This window comes from Diabrotica virgifera, chromosome 2 (assembly GCF_917563875.1).
Source record: "Diabrotica virgifera virgifera chromosome 2, PGI_DIABVI_V3a".
In the NCBI taxonomy this organism is placed as follows: Eukaryota; Metazoa; Arthropoda; class Insecta; order Coleoptera; family Chrysomelidae; genus Diabrotica; species Diabrotica virgifera.
Genome location: NC_065444.1, coordinates 221,596,936 through 221,616,949, shown reverse-complemented (window position 1 = coordinate 221,616,949; position 20,014 = coordinate 221,596,936). Strand labels below are relative to the sequence as shown.

Genomic DNA, 20,014 nt, shown 5'->3' with positions numbered 1-20,014 from the left:
AAATCCTAAAGATATCATGGACCCAGGGCCCCCACTACCATATGTGCAAAGTGTGCAATGCACACGGGCGCCATCCTTTAGGGGCGTCAAAACCCGGGGTCAAAAATTGCAAAAAAAACAAACAAGAAAACAAAAATTAATTTTAAAATAAAAAAATAAAAACGTATACCATTTTTATTCAAATGCAATATGAAGGCAAAACTGTCTTATTTTTCACTTTTCACAGAGAGCGCAAACCAGCACTCTAAATCGACGATTTTCGACTCCATTTGGAGTCATCATCAGAGAGGCGCAGGTTTGCTGTTCTCTGCCCCAAGTGACAAACGCTGAGAGCTAATCCTCGCACTGCAACTGACTTTATGGAGTAGGTGCCTAGCGACATCTGCTAAATGAAAGTCAAATTTTTCAACCTAATAAAAATATTTAAAACTATTTTTAAAAGATATTTAATTGAAAAATTTATTGGACCCTTTTCCTGGTGACACCTCCATGGCTTCTAAAAATTGAAAGCCAGATGGATGCTGCAGTGAAGACAAGAGCGAATTGTAAAAGTTGCAATTCACAACAGTCCCCCCGTGTACAGTCACGTCTAATGTCTAATTTTATCGAAAAAATACTCTAGCAAAATATAGCTTACAAAAAAGTGAATACGAAGTCTGCAAACCCAGTAAAAGCAGAGTTCTAGCTAATGAAAAGTAGGTTCTTATTCGTCAAATTCGAAGTCGAATATTTCAACGTGAAATAACCAAAAAATTAAGCATTTTCGGGGAAAACTCATTAAAACTCCTTTAAAGTGTTTAAAAAAAAACTTTATTTTACTACTTTTAAAAAATTTTGTAGCAACAAGAACAAGCAACCTTTTTTTGGTAAAAAAATTGTAAAAATCACCCCCTAATTAGCATTCCAAATGAAATTAATCGTTAGCGCTTTATCATTTACTTTATGTACTAAGTATTGTTTATATGATTTATAAGTTTCATCGGTAATTGCACATTTTTGAGAAAATTTGGTTTTAAAGTAATTTTTTTTTTAATATTGAAAAGATTCCTTTTTTTCCAAATAAATTAAAAATTATTAGTGATACCAAAAACCTCGAGCAGTAAAAAAATGTAGGTTTTGCTTTTCTGAATACTTTGGTGTTTTTCTTTTCATATAAGGCAAAAATTGGTTGGCTGTTCAAAATTTGCATACACTCGAGATTAGTGACTCGTTTAAGCCCTTTTAACTACAGCTTTTTAAAAAATAAGCACTTTGAACCGATGAAACTTCAGATTATATAAACAAAAGGACATAAGTAAAGTTAACTTGTGGTGAGGCGGTAACGATTAATTTCATTTGGGATGCTAATTAGGGGGTGATATTACGATTTTATTTTACCAAAAAAAGGGGACCATCATCATTTTGACCGCAACTTACTTACCTACTTTTGATGTTAAAAAAAATTAAAAAAAACAAAAATACAACTTCTTTTAAACACTTTTAAAAAAGTTATAATGAGTTTTCCCTGATAAGTGCGTGACATTTTTGGTAATTTCACGTTGAAATATTCGATTTGGAATTTGGCGAATAAGAACCTCCTTTTTATTATCTGCTCCTACTGGGTCTGCAGACTTCATAAGGCACTTACACCATTTTTTCACTTTTTTATAAGCTATATTTTTTCGATAAAAATACTTACTTTTTGAGTTACTTGCGAAAATCTGTCTAAAAAGGTGTCTTTTTTTTGTTGAAAAATGAACATATTTACTTGCAAATAACTTGAAAAGTATTGACTTAGTGAAAAAACTTTGTAGAACAAAAGTTGTTTAAAATTAGTTATTTGATTAAATTCCGGACTATTTTGAACGTATGTTTTTTCACCCACGAGAAGGAGTGAAACTCATTCAGGGCAAAAGCACACATCTGCACAATATAAATTTTTTCTTTGACATGTTAGGTAGCTATGTGTATGAAAACTGTAATGTCAATCTACGCGGTTCTTTAAAATCCGGAGGTTTTACAATATTTTACCTTGAGTGAATGGACTATAATGACTTCTAAAGTTGAGTTTTTTGGTTTATTTCAAGCACCTACCTACCTTCAAAAAATGCATAAAAAACATGTTCCAAAATGGCTTAAGGGGTGCCAAAATCCTTTTTTGCACACAGGCGCCAGTAAACCTTGCGGGGGCCCTGCATGGACCGAGCATGTAACAAACAACGAAGTCATGAGAAGAGTCAACAAAAGATTGGAAATATTGGAAACCATCAAGACACGAAAGCTGCAATACCTGGGTCATGTTATGCGTAATGAGAGATACTACATACTTCAATTAATTATACAGCGGAAATCCAGGGCAAGAGAAGTGTAAGAAGAAGAAGAATCTCATGGTTGCGTAACTTGAGGGAATGGTACGGATGCACATCAACCGAACTATTCAGAACAGCAGCATCTAAGATCAGAATAGCCATGATGATTGCCAACCTCCGTCGCGGAGGTTGCACGTAAAGAAGAAGAATAAAAAAAGCCGCTTTGCTTTATATTTACATGTTAACTTAAATAAAGGGTGATTAATTTAGGGGTACTTTTTTGGTGGGGATTTTATGTGAGATTGTGCATGTGCATGAATCGTATCACCTAACGTTGCGTTTTTATTCAGTATTGTTTGATGTCTATCATGATGTCAGTCAGTATAGTCTGATGCTAATCTTGCTATTCTGAAGAAAAGGCAATTTTTTCCAAACTACAAAAATTCGTTATTTGCTTTTAACTCCATTTTTTTAAACTATTCATTCTAAGCCGGTCAAACTTCTAGAACCTATTAATAATACATAAATAAAAAAAATACCAAATAAGGTCAATGACTAATTTTAATTAGGGTGTTGATTAGGGGGTTGCTTCCAATCACTTTTTCGCTGAAAAAATAGGGACTGACATTCTTTTTATTATGTTACTTAATTTTTGAGCTAGACTTTTTCATTTCTGGAGATAGATATTTTTAATACTTTAAATTAGTTTGAACAAGTTGTCCTCGAAAAATGCATAGTTTTCTCGTCTTTTGACTTTGAAACTACAATATTTAGCATTTGACGAAGAAGAGCTAACGTATAATAAAGTATAGCTCGATTACTATTAATTGGTCTTAAAGAAAATCTAAAAACACGTTTTTGTTTATTTTTTCAAAAGGTACGTTTTTGTTAAGTAAAGTTTTTTTGATAAACGAAAACTTTTGGAGTTATTAGTAGAAAACTTAGTAAAAACATTGATTTTTTTCGATATAAAACCAACACTTTCGATAGCGAATAAATCGAAAACTATCAATTTTATTAAAAAAATGTATAGAACGTTTTTTGCTAAGAATGAACGTTTTACCAACTTTTGTGATTAAAATATAATAAAAAATGTCCACCTCTGAGATGGGGTGGCAGCCACCCCCATGGTAAAAGCGCCTTTCGGCATGATATTTATAGATTTTGATCCTTGGACTATCCACTACTTATTCTCAATTTATTTTTCAAGAAAATCGATCCTTTCTGTAAAAATTGCGAGGTTTTGTCCTATTTTATAAGCTTCATTACTTGGACCAATAGTTTTGTAAGCGCGCCTTGTCTCTTTTATTGTATTTATATTAAAATTGTTACTGCATTATTCCATGTTTCCGGTAAGCAACAATCTGATAGACAAAGGTTAAACAAATTTTTTATTTTGTTGAGAAGGGCACGTCCGCCCTTCTTTATAACTTCTATTACAACTCCATCTTCTCCCGGTGCTTTGTTGTAATTATTTAAACCTGTACCTAATCATTGTTTTTGTCTTCTTGATATCTATTTTCAAACCTAGAGCTTCAGTTGCAAAAGTTAGATCATTTAAAACCCATTGAAGATCTTCGATGTTATCTGCCACTACGGCTGTGCCATCTGCATACCTGATATGCCGTTTACTTTAATACCCGTATTAGAGTCTACCTCTTTTCTACGTTTAAGCTAAACAACACTGGAGGGCACTCTTCTTCTTGTTGTAGATCTGTCGATCTGTTAATTCCGACGTTGAAGTATTTCTTGAGAGGTAGACTGCCAGCTATCTCTCCATCTTTTTGGTGATCTCCCCGGTGTACGCTTGCCAGCTGGTTTGCTTCTAGTGCAATTCTTGGTAGTCTGTGCTCCTCCATTCTTTTTACATGACTGAGCTTCGTCTTTGCCTACCCCATCTTATACATCTTGCACGCCACATTGTTCCCTGATTATGTTGTTTCGTAATCTATCATCCCTTCTTGTCTTCCCTGCTATTGCTCTTAGTGTCTTGATTTCGGCTGTTCGTAGCATGTTTTTGGTTTTATTGGTGTCTTTTCTTGATTCAATGCCATAGGTCATAACAGGTCTGATGCAAGTTTTATAAATTCTAACTTTGCTGTTCATTCTCATATAGGTATGGGTTATTCCAAACCAAATCTCAAACATCCGGACATGACTGCGGCCTTGTTTATTTGTCCTATTAGGTCTCTGGCCGGGTCATGATTAGTGTTGCCCAAAATCGGTCTTGGTCTTGTTCTTGCGTTTTCGCAAGACTAAGACCAAGACCGCTTTATTTTAGCAAGACCAAGACCAAGACTGACCGTGCAAGACCTGAGCAAGAACAAGACTAACCCTGCGAGACTCTTGCATCTTACAGTTAGGATTGACTGTCATTTTAGGGAATATAGTAGTTCGGGTATATGCTTAGAGACTATGAGACGCAAAAAGATATGAAGGTAACAAAAATTTGGAAAATTGGACTTGTGTGAATTATGAACAATACAGTAAACATACATAGCGAATCAAAATATTCATTAAAAGAACACTTGACATATTTATTTGACACGTACTCAGAGGTCACAATAAATTATTACATTGTAAAAATAAAATATTTTGTAATATGTACATTATTTCCTAGCAGACGACGGCGACGGACGCCTTCGCTCTGAAATTAATTGTATGTTAATTGTCTATATTTTGAGAATAGCTGTCCTTTCATAAAATAATCTGTGTTGTGACGCCGACAGTAATATCCTATTGAAACTTTTTAAAGATATGTCGCCTTAGCTGATAAAAAATATTATACGACATACACTCAATTGTTTTTCCTTATCAGTTAGTAGGATTCTAAATACCACATTGTATAAAGATTAAACATCGTACTTGTAAAGTTTCTACAGAGTGTGCAAAATTCCTTTCCTGAGTCAGAGAATGTTCTTTAATACAGTCAAGTGTATGTCATTTTATTTGGTTTTTTGTCTTTTAACCATGTTTTAGCACATATGTAATATAAAGTTATTAAATGCAAATGTTTAAAGAAACGGACTGACTCCCATGGGATATGGTAGATAGCTCAGTTAGTAAGAGTATAGGCAGGGATAGTTTAGATCGTGTCTACAGGGTGAGGCAGATAAATGTCCTATTAGAAATATCTCGAAAACTAAAGGCAACAGAATCATGAAAATGGGAACGAAGGGGTTTTATAGAGTGATCTATTTAATGAAAGTATTTTCATCTATTTCCTACTTCCTATTATACCAGATGTTGCTTATAACTTCGTTTTTTTATGGGGCACCCTGTATATTTTTACATTTTTAAATTCTCCTCGATGTCTTCGTTGTTAAAATATAAGGTTTTGTAATGTTATATAGGATAGTTCCGATAGTTTAATAAGAGAATTACATTTTTTTACATTTCTTAGCAATATTCACACCTGCCTGTAGAATTGTAGTAGTTTGACATCAAAAACTCTATTTGAAGACCTTGGGACCAGAAGGGGACAAGCCACAATTTCGTCAAAAATTTCAGCTGATTTCTCATAGATATCGCCGCTGTAGTAAGTCCCGTTATGTCACCATAACTTTATATTGCAACAGAAAAAGACAAGCCACAGTAGTAAAATCAACATGGCGGCGGAACATTCCCGTTCATGTAAATGGAAAATAGACGTTTCTGAATTTGATTCTGAACACAGTGACCAAGATCCGTTTTTAAATGAAAGCAAAGATGACAAAGACTATACAGTATGCCGGAAGTAGCAGCGATTCCTAAAACATAAACTTAGGAACGGTATGTTTATTAAATGTGTGGCTTGTCCTTTTATGTTAAATTTTTCGAACCTAAACATATTAGGATTGTTCTAAAGGTTTTTGTGGCTTATCCCTTTTTATTAAAATGCCTACTTTATTGTAGGAAAATGAATAGGTTTATACCCCATAGATTTCTCCAGGTGTATTGCCAACTCCAGAAAAAAAAGGCGCCTTCTAGATGGAGATACAATAAAGATAGCCAACGACATAAAAAAATTAAGCGCAAGACTAAAAGAAATATAGGTTAGGAATATATTAATACAAAAGGGAAGAAAATATAACCAAAAAAATTAGGTGCACCTTGCGGTTGCAACAAAACAGTGTAGACAGAAATTGGTGCTTGCCAACAGATTCTACCAGATACTGAGAATAATGAACCACTGGAAGACACATGAACATTTGGACCCCTTTTCAGCTATTTAAAGTATTGATAACTGAATTATTTTATGTTCATTCTTAGTATATCATTTTTTATACAAAAGGGGATAAGCCTCATATTTTAAAAAAAAATGTTCAAAAACTCAAAAACCGTTAAATAAACATTTGTGTTACTTTTATTGTGTATTTAATAACATATTTCCAAACGATTATCGGCCTTACTTCTGAGAAAAATATAAAAATTAGATTTCAGGATTTGAAAATAAGTTTAAAATTATGTTTTCTCCAAAATATTGTTTGGTGGCATGTCCTCTTCTGGTCCCAAGGTCTTCATTTAAGTTCATATGATTTTTAATATAGTGTACTATTGTTAAGAATTGTTAGTACATATAGCTAAATTTTTAATTTTAGAATAAAGGGTTGGTCGAAACTCGGAATGAGTACAGTTCACCAAATATAGCTGAAAGTGTGAAATTCCCATTGCCTGCGCTAACAATGAAGTGAGAACGCACATACAAACGTTCTGGACTGTCAGTGCGAGTTCCGTCGTTTGACGAATGCGCATCATGATCGTCACGCGTTTTCACACTTTCAGCTATATTTGGTGAACTATATTTTCTGAGTTTTCTTAAATGGAACACCCTGTATTTTAGTATTGTAATGAAATGATATTATGTTATGGTACTTTTTTATTTCTTAAGCATTCCCTATACCTAACTGCTTTAGTTTGTGAATTATTGGTGATCAGTAGTGACGTTGAAAAAGTAACTATTCGTTACAAAGTACTCGTTACTTCCGAATACCGAAAGTAACGATTACTATACACAGAGGCAAATCGTTACTTTGATTACTTCGTTACTTCGTACCAATCGTATCAGAGCGACTAACGACTATTGTATCTACTTTGATTACTTATAGTACCAATCGTATCAGAGAGAGTAACGACTATTGTATCTACTTTGATTACTCTGATGACATTGTTACATCGTAGCAATTGTATCAGAGCGAGTAACGACTATTGTATCTACAACCAGTACACTTGATTACTTTCTATAAAAAAAAATACCAATCGTATCCCAGCGAGATACGGACGGGACCGGTATTTTACGAGTGTTATCGAATATCGTTATCGGTATTATGAAGCATTTTTAGGTGTGACGGAATACCTATACAAAATACCTATCTACTGAGAAATACGACAGTCGATATGATTACCGGTACTCAAATACAAAAGTAACAAAAGTAAATCATAGTAATCAAAGTAACGAATACTGTAAATGATTACTTTTTATATCGGAATAAATATAGAAAATACCAACCTACTGAGAAATACGATTTTCGATATGATTACCGGTACTCAAATACAAAAGTAATCAAAGTAACGATTACTGTAAATCAGTGGTGCTCAGACTTATACTGTGTAGGATCTACTACACAAACTGCAAGCGTCAAGCGATCGACTGCTAGTAAAAAAAACAATGAAAATATATGTAGTTATTTTCCTAACTAGTGACACTTTCACGCGGGGCGGAGAAGTGACACTTTCACGCACGAGACTGCCGTTGACCCGAACGACGTGATAGCGGAGTTCGGGCAAGCATTCGAGTGCGGGTAAGACACTTTCCGCATGAGTTAGGAACAATATTTTTTCTAGAGCCGTACGTTTGAAAAAAGCCACAAAAAATAGAGGTATATCAATTTTTATTTAGAAGTGAAAATACACAAATTAATTCTTTGACAAGGTTGTCAAAACTAAACTTTCAATATAATGGGTTACCACAACGACGATATTGGTTTCCATGACGACAATTCAAAACCATTGTAATTGTCTAGGTACTGATCTGACTTTTAAATATTATGTCAAAATAATTTTATTTCATCGAATTATCAGTAGTAATTGCACAAGAGCTCTAAAATTATTAAATTTTTCCCGAGTGACACTTTAACAGTCTTAATTTCACGAGCCAAAGGCGAGTGAAATTATGTCAAAGTGTCACGAAGGCAAAAATTCTATATTAATTTTAGAGTTCGAGTGCAATTTGTTGCGATTATTTCATGAATAAAACTGTTCAAAACCAAAATTTTATTGTAATTTATTTATGTAAGTACAAATTAGTACAATTAAACACAAAGTTTTTATAAATATTTGACGACTGAAAGTCATCACTTTTATAATTTTTAAAACATTAATTGTCATTAATATCACTGAATGTATTTTTTCGTAGCAACGAAGGGCATCTGACGTAATATACTTAACGACGGGCAATTATCAAAAATTATCGATTTAATTCAGATTTCTGTAGCTTTCTATTGGTCAGAATCTCCTATGAATGAAATAATCGCGCTAATTTCATTAACATGAACACAATAAGATAAATTTGAAATAAATTAGTAAATAATATCTAAATATTAGTTTATTGCATGTATTATAATATATTATAATGCCATATTACAAGGTATTTTACTTTCCCGCACGCCGTGCGGGAAAATTTACTTTCACGCACGCCGTGCGGGAAAGTGCAACTTTCGGAAACGAAATGCGTGCGTGAAAGTGGCTCTTTTAGCACGGCCGTAAAAAAACTTTATTGCCCATTTCTATTTGATAAGAAGTTGTAACTACGGAGAGTTGTAATTAAAGTCATGTTTCATCTTAATTTTATTTGAATGTTGATGCATGGTACGTAATTACCGATGGCCAAAAGCAAGCATGATGAGAGATGTTCGTCAATTAGCCGATTACGATAATTTGATTTCACGACCTTGGGAAAATGCAGACTCACACAATTACATTGATCCAAAGAATACTGTGAGCTGCAGAGCTACCTGCATCAAAGACAGATATTTGTCAGACGATATCAAAGACCAAAATTTCGTATCGGTTGCTCTGGATTTAAGGTGTAAATCCGAAATTATTTTCAGTACCTCATTTTGAACGGAAATAATCTCCATATTGAAAGTAATGGATATTTCAGTAGCAATTTTTTACATCTATTCATAAGAAAATGGATTATTATACATGAATGATACAATATCTGTCAGTTTTTTAAAATCAGCTAAACGTCTTGCAAACTCGCTAGGTATGAACTGCCTGTAACTCCATCTCCTAATAAATTTAATTGAAATTAGTGGTTACACTTTTTTCAACGATGGAAAGTTGTTTAACTCCTTTCTGTTCATTGGATTAATCAATATTTTCAATTTTCTTGTTGACAAAAGATTGTACTGCGCTCATCATATCGATAATTGTTTTATTCGTATCCTGTAGTTCCAAATTAAGGAGGTCCAAATGATTTGCTAAATCTGATACGAAAGCCAGATCACTGAGTCATTTTTCGTTTTGAAGTAAATTAGCATCGTCCCCTCGTTCTTCTAGAAAAGAAATTATTTCCGTAAGTAACTCCTGGAAGCTATCTGAAAATTTTCCACGGCTCAACCACCTCACATCTGTATGCAGAAGTAAATCGGTGTGTTCCGCAGAGTCGCCAGCTTCCAATTGCCCTTTAAAAAGACGTCGTTCCAAGCTTCACGCTCTGATTGAATTCACAATTGTTTTTGTGATCTTCATGACGTCGTTCATATTTAAAATTTTGGAACACAAAACATAGTGGTGAATGCTGCAATGAAATAAAAAAAAACGATGGAAAGTCATCGTTAACTCGACATAATGCAAGAAATCCATTGTTAACGCCAGTCATGGATGGTGCACCATATGTTGTAATACACACTAGCTTGTAAATCGGCAGCTCGTATTGTTTTACAAAATTTTAAAAAACGTTGTTATCTTCTCCGCGAGTTTTTTCTTTCAGAGACAGCATTGTTAATTAACAATGATTCTTCTTTAGCCAACATATCAGAAAATACCATCCGAATGAAAATACACAAATGGGCGGTATTGGCATATCGGTTGCAAATTGCAAAGAAAAGTAATATACACTTCATGATATCACAGTTAACTTTGCTTTCCAAATCTTTGCCCATGACTTCGATACGTTTAGTAACCATTGCGGACGTTACAACCGGACTTCTTTGGTAGCAGACATAATACCTTTTCCATTTTTATTTTTTTCGCGAATCGCGATCGACTTCAAAAACTTTGGCGATCGACCGGTCGATCGCGATCGACCCTTTGATAGCACCGCTGCTGTAAATGATTACTTTATACAAAAGTAACGATTGTATTACTCGAAAGTAACTATAATCAACATCACTAGTGATCAGTGGCGTAGCGTGAGTGTAGGCCACCCGGGGCGGAAGACAATTTTGCCGCCCTCTTATTTAGGTATTTTAATTTATTGTATACTATACATTACATACATTAATTATAGAGAAATTTTTTGGCGAGAACAGTCCTCATGATTTTGCATTATACAGGTTGGATTTTAAATAAAAACGTTTATCTAAGTTTTACAATCACGGTTATTAATACAAAAATTCTTTTACTTTAACCAATCAGATACATTGATATAACTTAGGTAGTCTAGGTACCTATCACTTAAGATTAGGTACACCTTGACGATCGACAAAATTAAATAAAATCAATTTTTAATCAGAACTAGAACGATACTATAATGTTATATTTTTATCTTTATTGAAAAGGAATATGAGTATTTGTTAGAATTAAAAACAAAACTTCCGTCTTCAATTAAAAATTTATACGTCTACTTTTTTAAGAGCAAAGTCTTTTATTGCACCGTCAATGTCTATCGCATCACACACCTCTTGCTCAATAGACAAAATAGCCAAATTAGTTAGTCTTAGAGTACTCATTATCGATCTTAAATAATTTTTAATCAATTTCAATTTTAAAAAACTCCTCTCACAGCTGGCATTGCTTATAGCAACTGTGAAAAATATTCGGAATATTATTAAAATATTGGGCAGAGTATCTTCCAGCTTGGATTTACCAATAAATTTAAATAATTCAAGTGAGTCTGCATAAAGGTACGATTCCGAAAGTGGCTGCAGACCGCAAACCGCAGACTGCAGCGACAGTGTCGTCTGCGGTCAGACCAATTCCGAGCAGAACTGCACTGCATCTACATAATAGCGACAACAGCATTGCACGATGGGAATTTATAATAGTATAATATTAAAAGTCGTATAAGTAGGCTGTCAGACGCAATGAACAACGATGAATTAATGTTATATATTTTGATGGAAGAAGAAGATAACAACGATCTTTTACTTTTGCATTATAAAAAAAAAAGAATGTGTGTGTACTTTGTACGCACGTAAGAAGATATTGTTCTATTATATAATAGGTAATTTAAACGAAGTAAATATATTTAAAAGGTTATTTGTACTTATTTTATTTAAATATCAAACTAACTTTCTTATCTACCACTTTCAAAAAAGAAGAATATCTTCAAAAATTATATAATAATATACTTACAATCATAAAATCTATAAAAAAAATAAAAAAAATAATAACTTGCTTGGGGCTTGAACCCACTTCACGTCTACCGCGCCGTACGAAAGTTGACGCCATTTCAAACTGCACCAAACTCTCGTATACGTCATGTGGGAATATACACAAACTAAATAAACCAACTAAATAAACCAACTTTACACCATAAATTTATATGAATTTAATAAAATTATTAGTCTGATTTTTGTCGAAATAAAATACAACAAAATATAGAGTAAGAAAACGATATATGAGATGAAGATTTGTAGAAAGTTTGTTCGTAATCAGATTATGTAAATTAAAGCATTGCCTACTAATAGGTAACTACATTATTTTGTTTACATTTTCCAAATAGATAGGTATTGAAACTGTTAGGTATTTCCAACTGAAACATTTAGAATTACGTACCTGCGGCTTTTCAAAACTATTTAAAAAGTCACTATAATTATAAATTTGATTTTATTTCTGTCTACACATCAATAAAAACTAATATTATACAATATTTTTGTTTACCGATAAACTCCATATTGAACAATTATTGACAGATCATTTCAAAATTTCAACACCCAATCAGAGCCCGTATAACAACTAATACCATATTGTCGGTGTGCGCATGCGCGCGGATCAATCAAATTTTACCCTCAATCGATTCGCCGCTAAAGAAGAATATCTTCAAAAAGAAGTCAACAAGGTCTCTAAATAGACAATTTGAAGGAAGCTTGCGTCGTAAACAGCTGAATGATTTGCTACAAAATTCATTAATTGCTCTTCTTCTTCATTTGAAATACTCATTTAAAAAAAAATCAATTCTTTTCACTTTTCAGTCAATTTGGAAACAGCAAAAATACGTGTTGTCACTCTGCGGTCGGCGACAGGCGACACTCGACACTACTGGTTTTGGCGCAGTACTGCGATCTGCGGTGGCGACGCTCTGCGTGCGGCGGCGACAGTGCCGCTGTACTCGACATACAGCTCATAAGAAACCATATGAACCAGTAGGTCTGTCGCTGCGGTCTTGTTCGGAATCGTCCCTTTAATCAATTTCGTTGCCTGTAGCGGCAACGAAAGTCCGCAGTCGAAGTTTTTATAGCTTGAAACCCTGCTCGTCAATTTCGTCAGAAGTGTAGTCTACATTTCTACATTCAGTGTTGTCTGGATCTAATAATATAGCCGGCGTTAGATAAACAAACTTATCCCTTTAATTCTGTAGCTGTTGAAAACGCTCACGAATTTCTACAATAACTCTATCTAACGAAGAAAACAGTTTTTCACAGAAATTCCAAGTTCTTCACATATATTTTTGCATAACCTACAGCGCCATTTGCCCATTCCTCTATTTTCTCTGTCAATATCATCTGCAAATAATTTACTTTCTGAGCGCACAATGTTACGTCAAGTCCCCTTGTTTGCAAATATTTTTGTACATCGTTCACTTCATGTAGCACCGGTCGCCACAGGCCCAAAAAACAAAGAAAGGAAAATGACTGTATATAAACTAGTAAAAAGCACCTGCATCCTGTCCTAGTGTTTAAGCTTTCACCTACTTCTATCAGTTTTTCCAAAGTGACGACAATGTCTTTGTAATGATGCTGTCACATTTACGGCATCGCCTTTTGCACTCCACCGCGTGTCGTTGAATCCTTCTTTTGCCTGTAGCTGCTATCAGAACTTCCCAACGATGTGTCGATGAGAAAAAAAAAAGAATAGCAACGTTCTAAGTGCCGAAAAAAGTTGTGCTGTTTATTAGTCATAAACGGTCGCTGTAGTTAGTCGCTACAAAATATTATTCAAATAAAAGGAATTCCCCGAATTCGTCACAAAGTAAGTAATGAAAAATTCCGTGCTCCTTTCAATCGGTCCGAATTTGTAGTTGCGATAAAAATATAAAATGGTTCAAATATTTACGAAATATTTTTATTATTTATTGTTAAATTTTGCCGCCCCCTAAAAAGTGCCGAACGGGGCGGGCCGCCCCCACTACGCTACGCCACTGTTGGTGATTCAAGCCAAATATTAATTGAAACAAAAAATAAGTGAAATTTTATTAGGTTGATCCTGAACGTATTCAATCGCAAATAATTTTTCGGAAATAGATATATATTAATCTAAACTGATCCTAAAAATTACCAATAATGGTTGAGCTATCAAAATACCTACGTGTAGTTAACATTGTTGGCGCGATTAACAATTAAGCACAAATTAAAGCAGTTAGCTATAGGGAATGCTTAAGAAATAAAAAAAAACCATAAAATATCACTTCATTACAACACTAAAATACAGGGTTTTCCATTAAAGAAAACTCAGAAAATACTCATTCCGAGTTTCGACCAACCCTATATATCAAATGCAACATTTAGATATACATACTAATAATTTTTTAACAATAGCAGACTATATTAAAAATCATTTGAACATAAATAAAGTTTTTGATGTCAAATAACTACAATTCTACAGGGTGTGAAAGTTGCTACGAAATTAATAAGAAAACGTAAATATAATCTTTTAAACTACCTTATATAACATTACAAAACCTCATACTTTTAGAAATAGTCCAGAAAGCCACTGCGCATCCGCTAGGAAAAATATTCTAATTCGGATTTTTTGCACAATCTTACTCAAAAAGGACTCCCTTTAACAAATTTGCATGTTGCCAGGACCAAAAGGTGGTCAAAAATTTTTTAAACGTTTTTTTTGTTTTTTTCCTAAAATTATTTTTTTTGCATGGAAAAAAGTTTTTTAAGGTTTTTTGGATCATTCCAAACAGAAAAGCTCTTCAGTGACTTCTCTAAAAATGATAGTTTTTGACATATAAGCGATTAAAAATTGAAAAATTGCGAAATCGGCCATTTTTAATCCTCAAAAACTAGGTGAAAAACTGAAAATTTGAATGTTGCCAAGATAGGTAGATATTCTTTAAACATAGATTTATGAAATCCCGAAGAGTTTTTTGCCATACAATATTCAAAACTCCTTTGTTTTTTAATTGCTAATCAAGCGTGCGCGACACTATTTTCCACCGACAGTATGGTGCAAATGAAAGGAATAAATTCGTTATTTCGTAAACCGGCGACTTTAAGGAAAAATCCCGAAACCGGTCGATTTTTATTTTCAAGTTATGATGTTGTGGCATATATGGTATACTAGTGACGTCATCCATCTGGACGTGATGACGTAATCGATGATTTTTTTAAATGAGAATAGGGGTCGTGTGCTAGCTCATTTGAAAGATTATTCAATTCTCTATTCAGTAATATAAACACTTACATAATTATTTATACAGGGTGTCCAAAAAATTTTTATTAAATTAAATTATTTGACAAAAAAAGAAGTAGAAGGACACACTGTATAAATAATTATGTAAATGTTTACATTATTGAATAGAGAATTGAAGAACCTTTCAAATGAGCTACCACACGATCCCTATTCTCATTTTAAAAAATCATCGATTACGTCATCACGCTGTAATTTAATATCATTAGGACAATCTATATAGAATAATATGTTTTAAGTTAATTTTAAATAACCTTATAAGATATGTATTAGTGAAGTGACATTGAACTCAGGTGAACCCATAAGACGTGTTGTTTTGAGTTAAGAATAAAACATTATTCTATATAGATTGTCCTAATGATATTACATCGTCTATTTTATATTTTATTCTTAACTCAAAACAACACGTCTTATGGGTTCACCTGAGTTCAATGTCACTTCACTAATACATATCTTATAAGGTTATTTAAAATTAACTTAAAACATATTATTCTATATAGATTGTCCTAATGATATTACAACGCCCAGACGGATGACGTCACTAGTATACCATATATGCCAGAATATCATAACTTAAAAATAAAAATCGACCTGTTTCGGGATTTTTCATTAAAGTCGCCGGTTTACGAAATAACGAATTTATTCCTTTCATTTGCACCATACTGTCGGTGGAAAATAGTGTCGCGCACGCTTGATTAGCAATTAAAAAACAAAGGAGTTTTGAATATTGTATTGCAAAAAACTCTTCGGGATTTCATGAATCGATGTTTAAAGAATATCTACCTATCTTGGCAACATTTAAATTTTCAGTTTTTCACCTAGTTTTTGAGGGTTAAAAATGGCCGATTTCGCAATATTTCAATTTTTAATCGCTTATATGTCAAAAACTATCATTTTTAAAGAAAAGTCACTAAAGACCTTTTCTGTTTGGAATGACCCAAAAAACCTAAAAAAACTTTTTTCCATGCAAAAAAAATAATTTTAGGAAAAAAACAAAAAAAAACGTTTAAAAAATTTTTGACCACATTTTGGTCCTGGCAACATGCAAATTTGTTAAAAGGAGTCCTTTTTGAGTAAGATTGTGCAAAAAATCCGAATTAGAATATTTTTCCTAGCGGATGCGCAGTGGCTTTCTGGACTAAAAGAAGACATGGAAGAGAATTCAGAAATGTAAAAATATACAGGGTGTCCCATTTTAAAAAACGAAGTTATAAGCAACTTTAGGTATACCTTGAAGTAGGAAATATATAAAAATATTTTAATTAAATAGATCACTCTTCAAAACCCCTTTATTCCAATTTTCATGATTCTGATGTCTTTAGTTCTCGAGATATTTCTAATAGGAAGGTTATCTGCCTCACCCTATATGTTAAGTCAAGCTGAAAATGTACCTATACTGTTACGTTGTTGTAAGATCTAAAGTAACGTTTAATAAATAGCAATATGCCAGTGGGTAACTGCGAGACATGCAAGACTCTTGCTGCAAGACCAAGACCAAGAACAAGACCAGGTGTATTGGTGCAAGACCAAGACTCTCTAAGTCTCGTCTTGGTCTTGCATTTGGGCAACACTAGTCATGATAACTTGGTAAGTCTACACCTAGATATTTGAACTGGTTTAGCTATTCTATGTGTTTCCCCTCTAACACGAGCTTGCATCTAATTGGATCTTTCGCAATCGTGATGCATTTTGTTTTCTGCGTGGATATGTTCATGTTGAGTCGTCGACATGCTTGGTAGAATCGATAAAGTGGTCTTTGTAGGTCATCCTCAGCAATCAGGGCTGCATCATATCCGCATAGCACACAATACTGATTCTACTGTGACCGAGTCTGTATCCTAGTTGTAGCGATTCCACATCTTCTACTATTTCATCCATTAGCATATTGAATAGAAATGGGCAGAGGCTGTCTCCCTGCCTGATTTCCCCTGGTGTTGGTATGTTGGCCGTAGTGGTGTCGTTTGTTTTGATTTTTGTCGTATTGTTATTGTTCATTTGTTTTATGACTTCAACAGTGTTTGCCGGTATCATTTTTGTTTCATTTTCTGTCATATATCGCTAAGTCTGACTCTGTCAAATGTGGGTTTGTTATATTCTATCGACTTCTCTTTCACTTGTTTCATGACAAATATTGCGTCCGTCGTCGACCTGACTTTTCTGAATCCTTGCTGTTCTTCTCTGTTCTTTATCTGTGATTCCAATTTATTCTTGAGTATGCCTGTGAATAATTTCAATGTCGTATTTAAGAGAGTTATTCCTCTGTAATTGTCCGGGCATGATCTTTGTCTTTTCTTAAAAATCGGTATTGTGATAATGGTGTGCCAATCCTGTGGTGTCTCTGCTCTGTCTAAGATTTTGTTAAACAATGTTGTGAGACAATTAGTGAGTTTCTGACCTCCGTATTTCAGCAGTTCGTTCGATATTCCATCAACATGACGATCGTCTATTGTTTAGGATCTTCGTTCTCGCTTCTACTTCAGTTTCTTTAGTGATATACCTGTCTTCTCTTTTGTAATCGTGTATTATTAAACAACTTTTACAAAATTCTTCCATACTAAACTACGGATTACATTGAATTTCTAATATATGCGGGTAATTTTGTTGCAGTTCTTTGGCTTGATACTTGGACTAATACTTATGACAGACTCATCTTTACAACCAAGGGCTCCCAATTTTCAATATTACGAAAGGTAAGTTCTTTTGGTAATATATTAGATTATAGATCGCGTTTAAATAATAAAGAAATATTTTAACATACAGGGTAGGTAAGGCATTAGTGTGATAAAGTCCAATTACTCGTTTGTCGTAAGAGATATGAAAAAAAGTTATTTAGGTAAAAGTTGGGGCACAGATAGGTCCATCAAATATATGCAGGGCCACCCGTATTGACAGGGCGACACAAACTTGTCTTTTTAATGGAACACCCTGTATTCCTGTATATCTTTACATTTTTGGATTCTCCTTGAGATCTTCTTTCTTAAAATATAAGGTTTTGTAATATTATACAAGGAAAGTTTAAAAGATAATTACGTTGTTTAATTTCGTAGCAAAATTCACACCCTGTAGAATTGTAGTGGTTCGATATCAAAATTTCTATTTATGTATATTCAAACGATTTTTAATATAGTCTGTTGTTAAACATTCTTAATACAGCGAAATTAATTTTAATATACAGGGTAGCTCGAAAGTCGGAATGAATATTTTCTTAAACGGAACACCCTGTATTTCAGTAAAGTAAAACCTCGATATAACGGACCTCTATATAACGGACTTCGGATATAACGGACGAAAAATCCGGTCAAATGTAAAAAAATTAAAAACGTCCTGTTGATATGATACATGCTTAACCTGTCACATACCAAGATACATTGAATACCAACGGGGTCCTCGAGGACCCCAAATGCTACAACTACCTAGAAACTTTAGTTGTATGTTTTTGCCAAAAATACAACATCGCATATTCAACCCATGGATCAGGGAATAATTTTGGAAACCAAACTAATATCTCCAAAGTAAAAAAAATTGTCTGTTGGCCAAGATGCAGACATAAGATTAGAAGGGTTGGAAATTCCTGATTTCTGTAAGACAATACATATCTAATAATGCCGGAGAAGAAATAGGCTAGAATAGGCTAAGAAATACAATGGCTAGAAGTAGATGAAGGTGTCCCTGGGTATAATATCACGACTGAAAGTGAAATAGCAGATGAAGTTATGAACCTAAAACATGAGGATGGAAGTGAAGATAGCAAAGAAGGCAAAACAACACTGCAAAAAATGAAGTTCTCAAAGGTTAGATCGCATCTTAACGATCTAATAAAATTTATTGATTATTCAGACAACGAAGTTCAACTGTATTATACGCAATTTCGTAATTTTCGAGAGTTGATTATAAAAAACAGCAAACTTCAAAAGTGCAAACAAAACTTGATTCCTTTTCAAAGCAGGATTTTACCGAAAGCAAGCGTGTCGATATCAAACAACGTCACTTTCACGACGAATTTCTGAAGATAAATTAAATAGAATTTTGTTTTTGTTTTTTATTTACATTTAAATACAGTGTACATATTTTCAAAAAAAAAGTTTTTTTATTTATTTTAAACCTATTTTTATATAACGGGCTTTCGGCTTTAACGTACACCCCGTCCCCCCAATTAGTCCGTTATATCGAGGTTTTACTGTAATGTCATGAAATGATATTTTATGGTACTTTTTTATTTCAAGCATTTCCCATACCTAAGTGCTTTAATTTTTGAGTTATTCGTGATTCAAGTCAAGCAATAATTGCAACAAAAATTACGTGAAATTTTATTAGGTGGCCGTAAAAATACAGTATACTCTCTCTATAACGAACACGGGTATTACGAGGTTTCGCTTATAACTAGGTACATAAGGTGTCCCATGAAATCCCTATTGAACTATAACACCTCTATAAAGAGGCATATTTGGTTATAACGAGGGAAAGCAAGATTAAAGAACATGTTTCTTGCTATACATAAATATCCCAGCTGCCTGTATACAAAAAAATACTAAACTCTGTGTGCTTATCGAGACCAAATTCAACCGCCTGTCAACTATTCCTGTTTATGTAATTTACGACGTTTCTTATAATTCGTAGCATTCTTCAATATATTTTAGCAAGCTTTCGATAAGAGTACTCATCTGGTCAACTTGTTGGGGAAAATTTAATATTGTGTCTTTCATATATACTTAAAGACAAAAGACTTTTCTGCTAAATTTATCGATTTTGATACGGGATGAAGAATTTGTTCCAATTTCAATTTTTCCGGAAATTTTAAATCTCTAATATAGATCTTTTAAAAGGTAAAGTGGTGTAAGTTTTTCCTGCATTACTTACTCTATTACTGTAAAGACTTTTCT

General features: G+C 33.5%; 1 protein-coding gene across 2 annotated transcripts in view; it reads left to right on the top strand.

Annotated features, from left to right (window-relative positions):
* LOC126880392 (uncharacterized) overlaps window positions 1–20,014 on the top strand; it is a 62,123-nt gene that overhangs the window by 4,742 nt on the left and 37,367 nt on the right. For both annotated transcript variants that reach the window (XM_050644228.1, XM_050644227.1), the window contains exon 2: window positions 17,742–17,824. In XM_050644228.1, coding sequence (XP_050500185.1) covers window positions 17,742–17,824 — 83 coding nt within the window. The remainder of the gene's footprint in view (window positions 1–17,741; window positions 17,825–20,014) is intronic.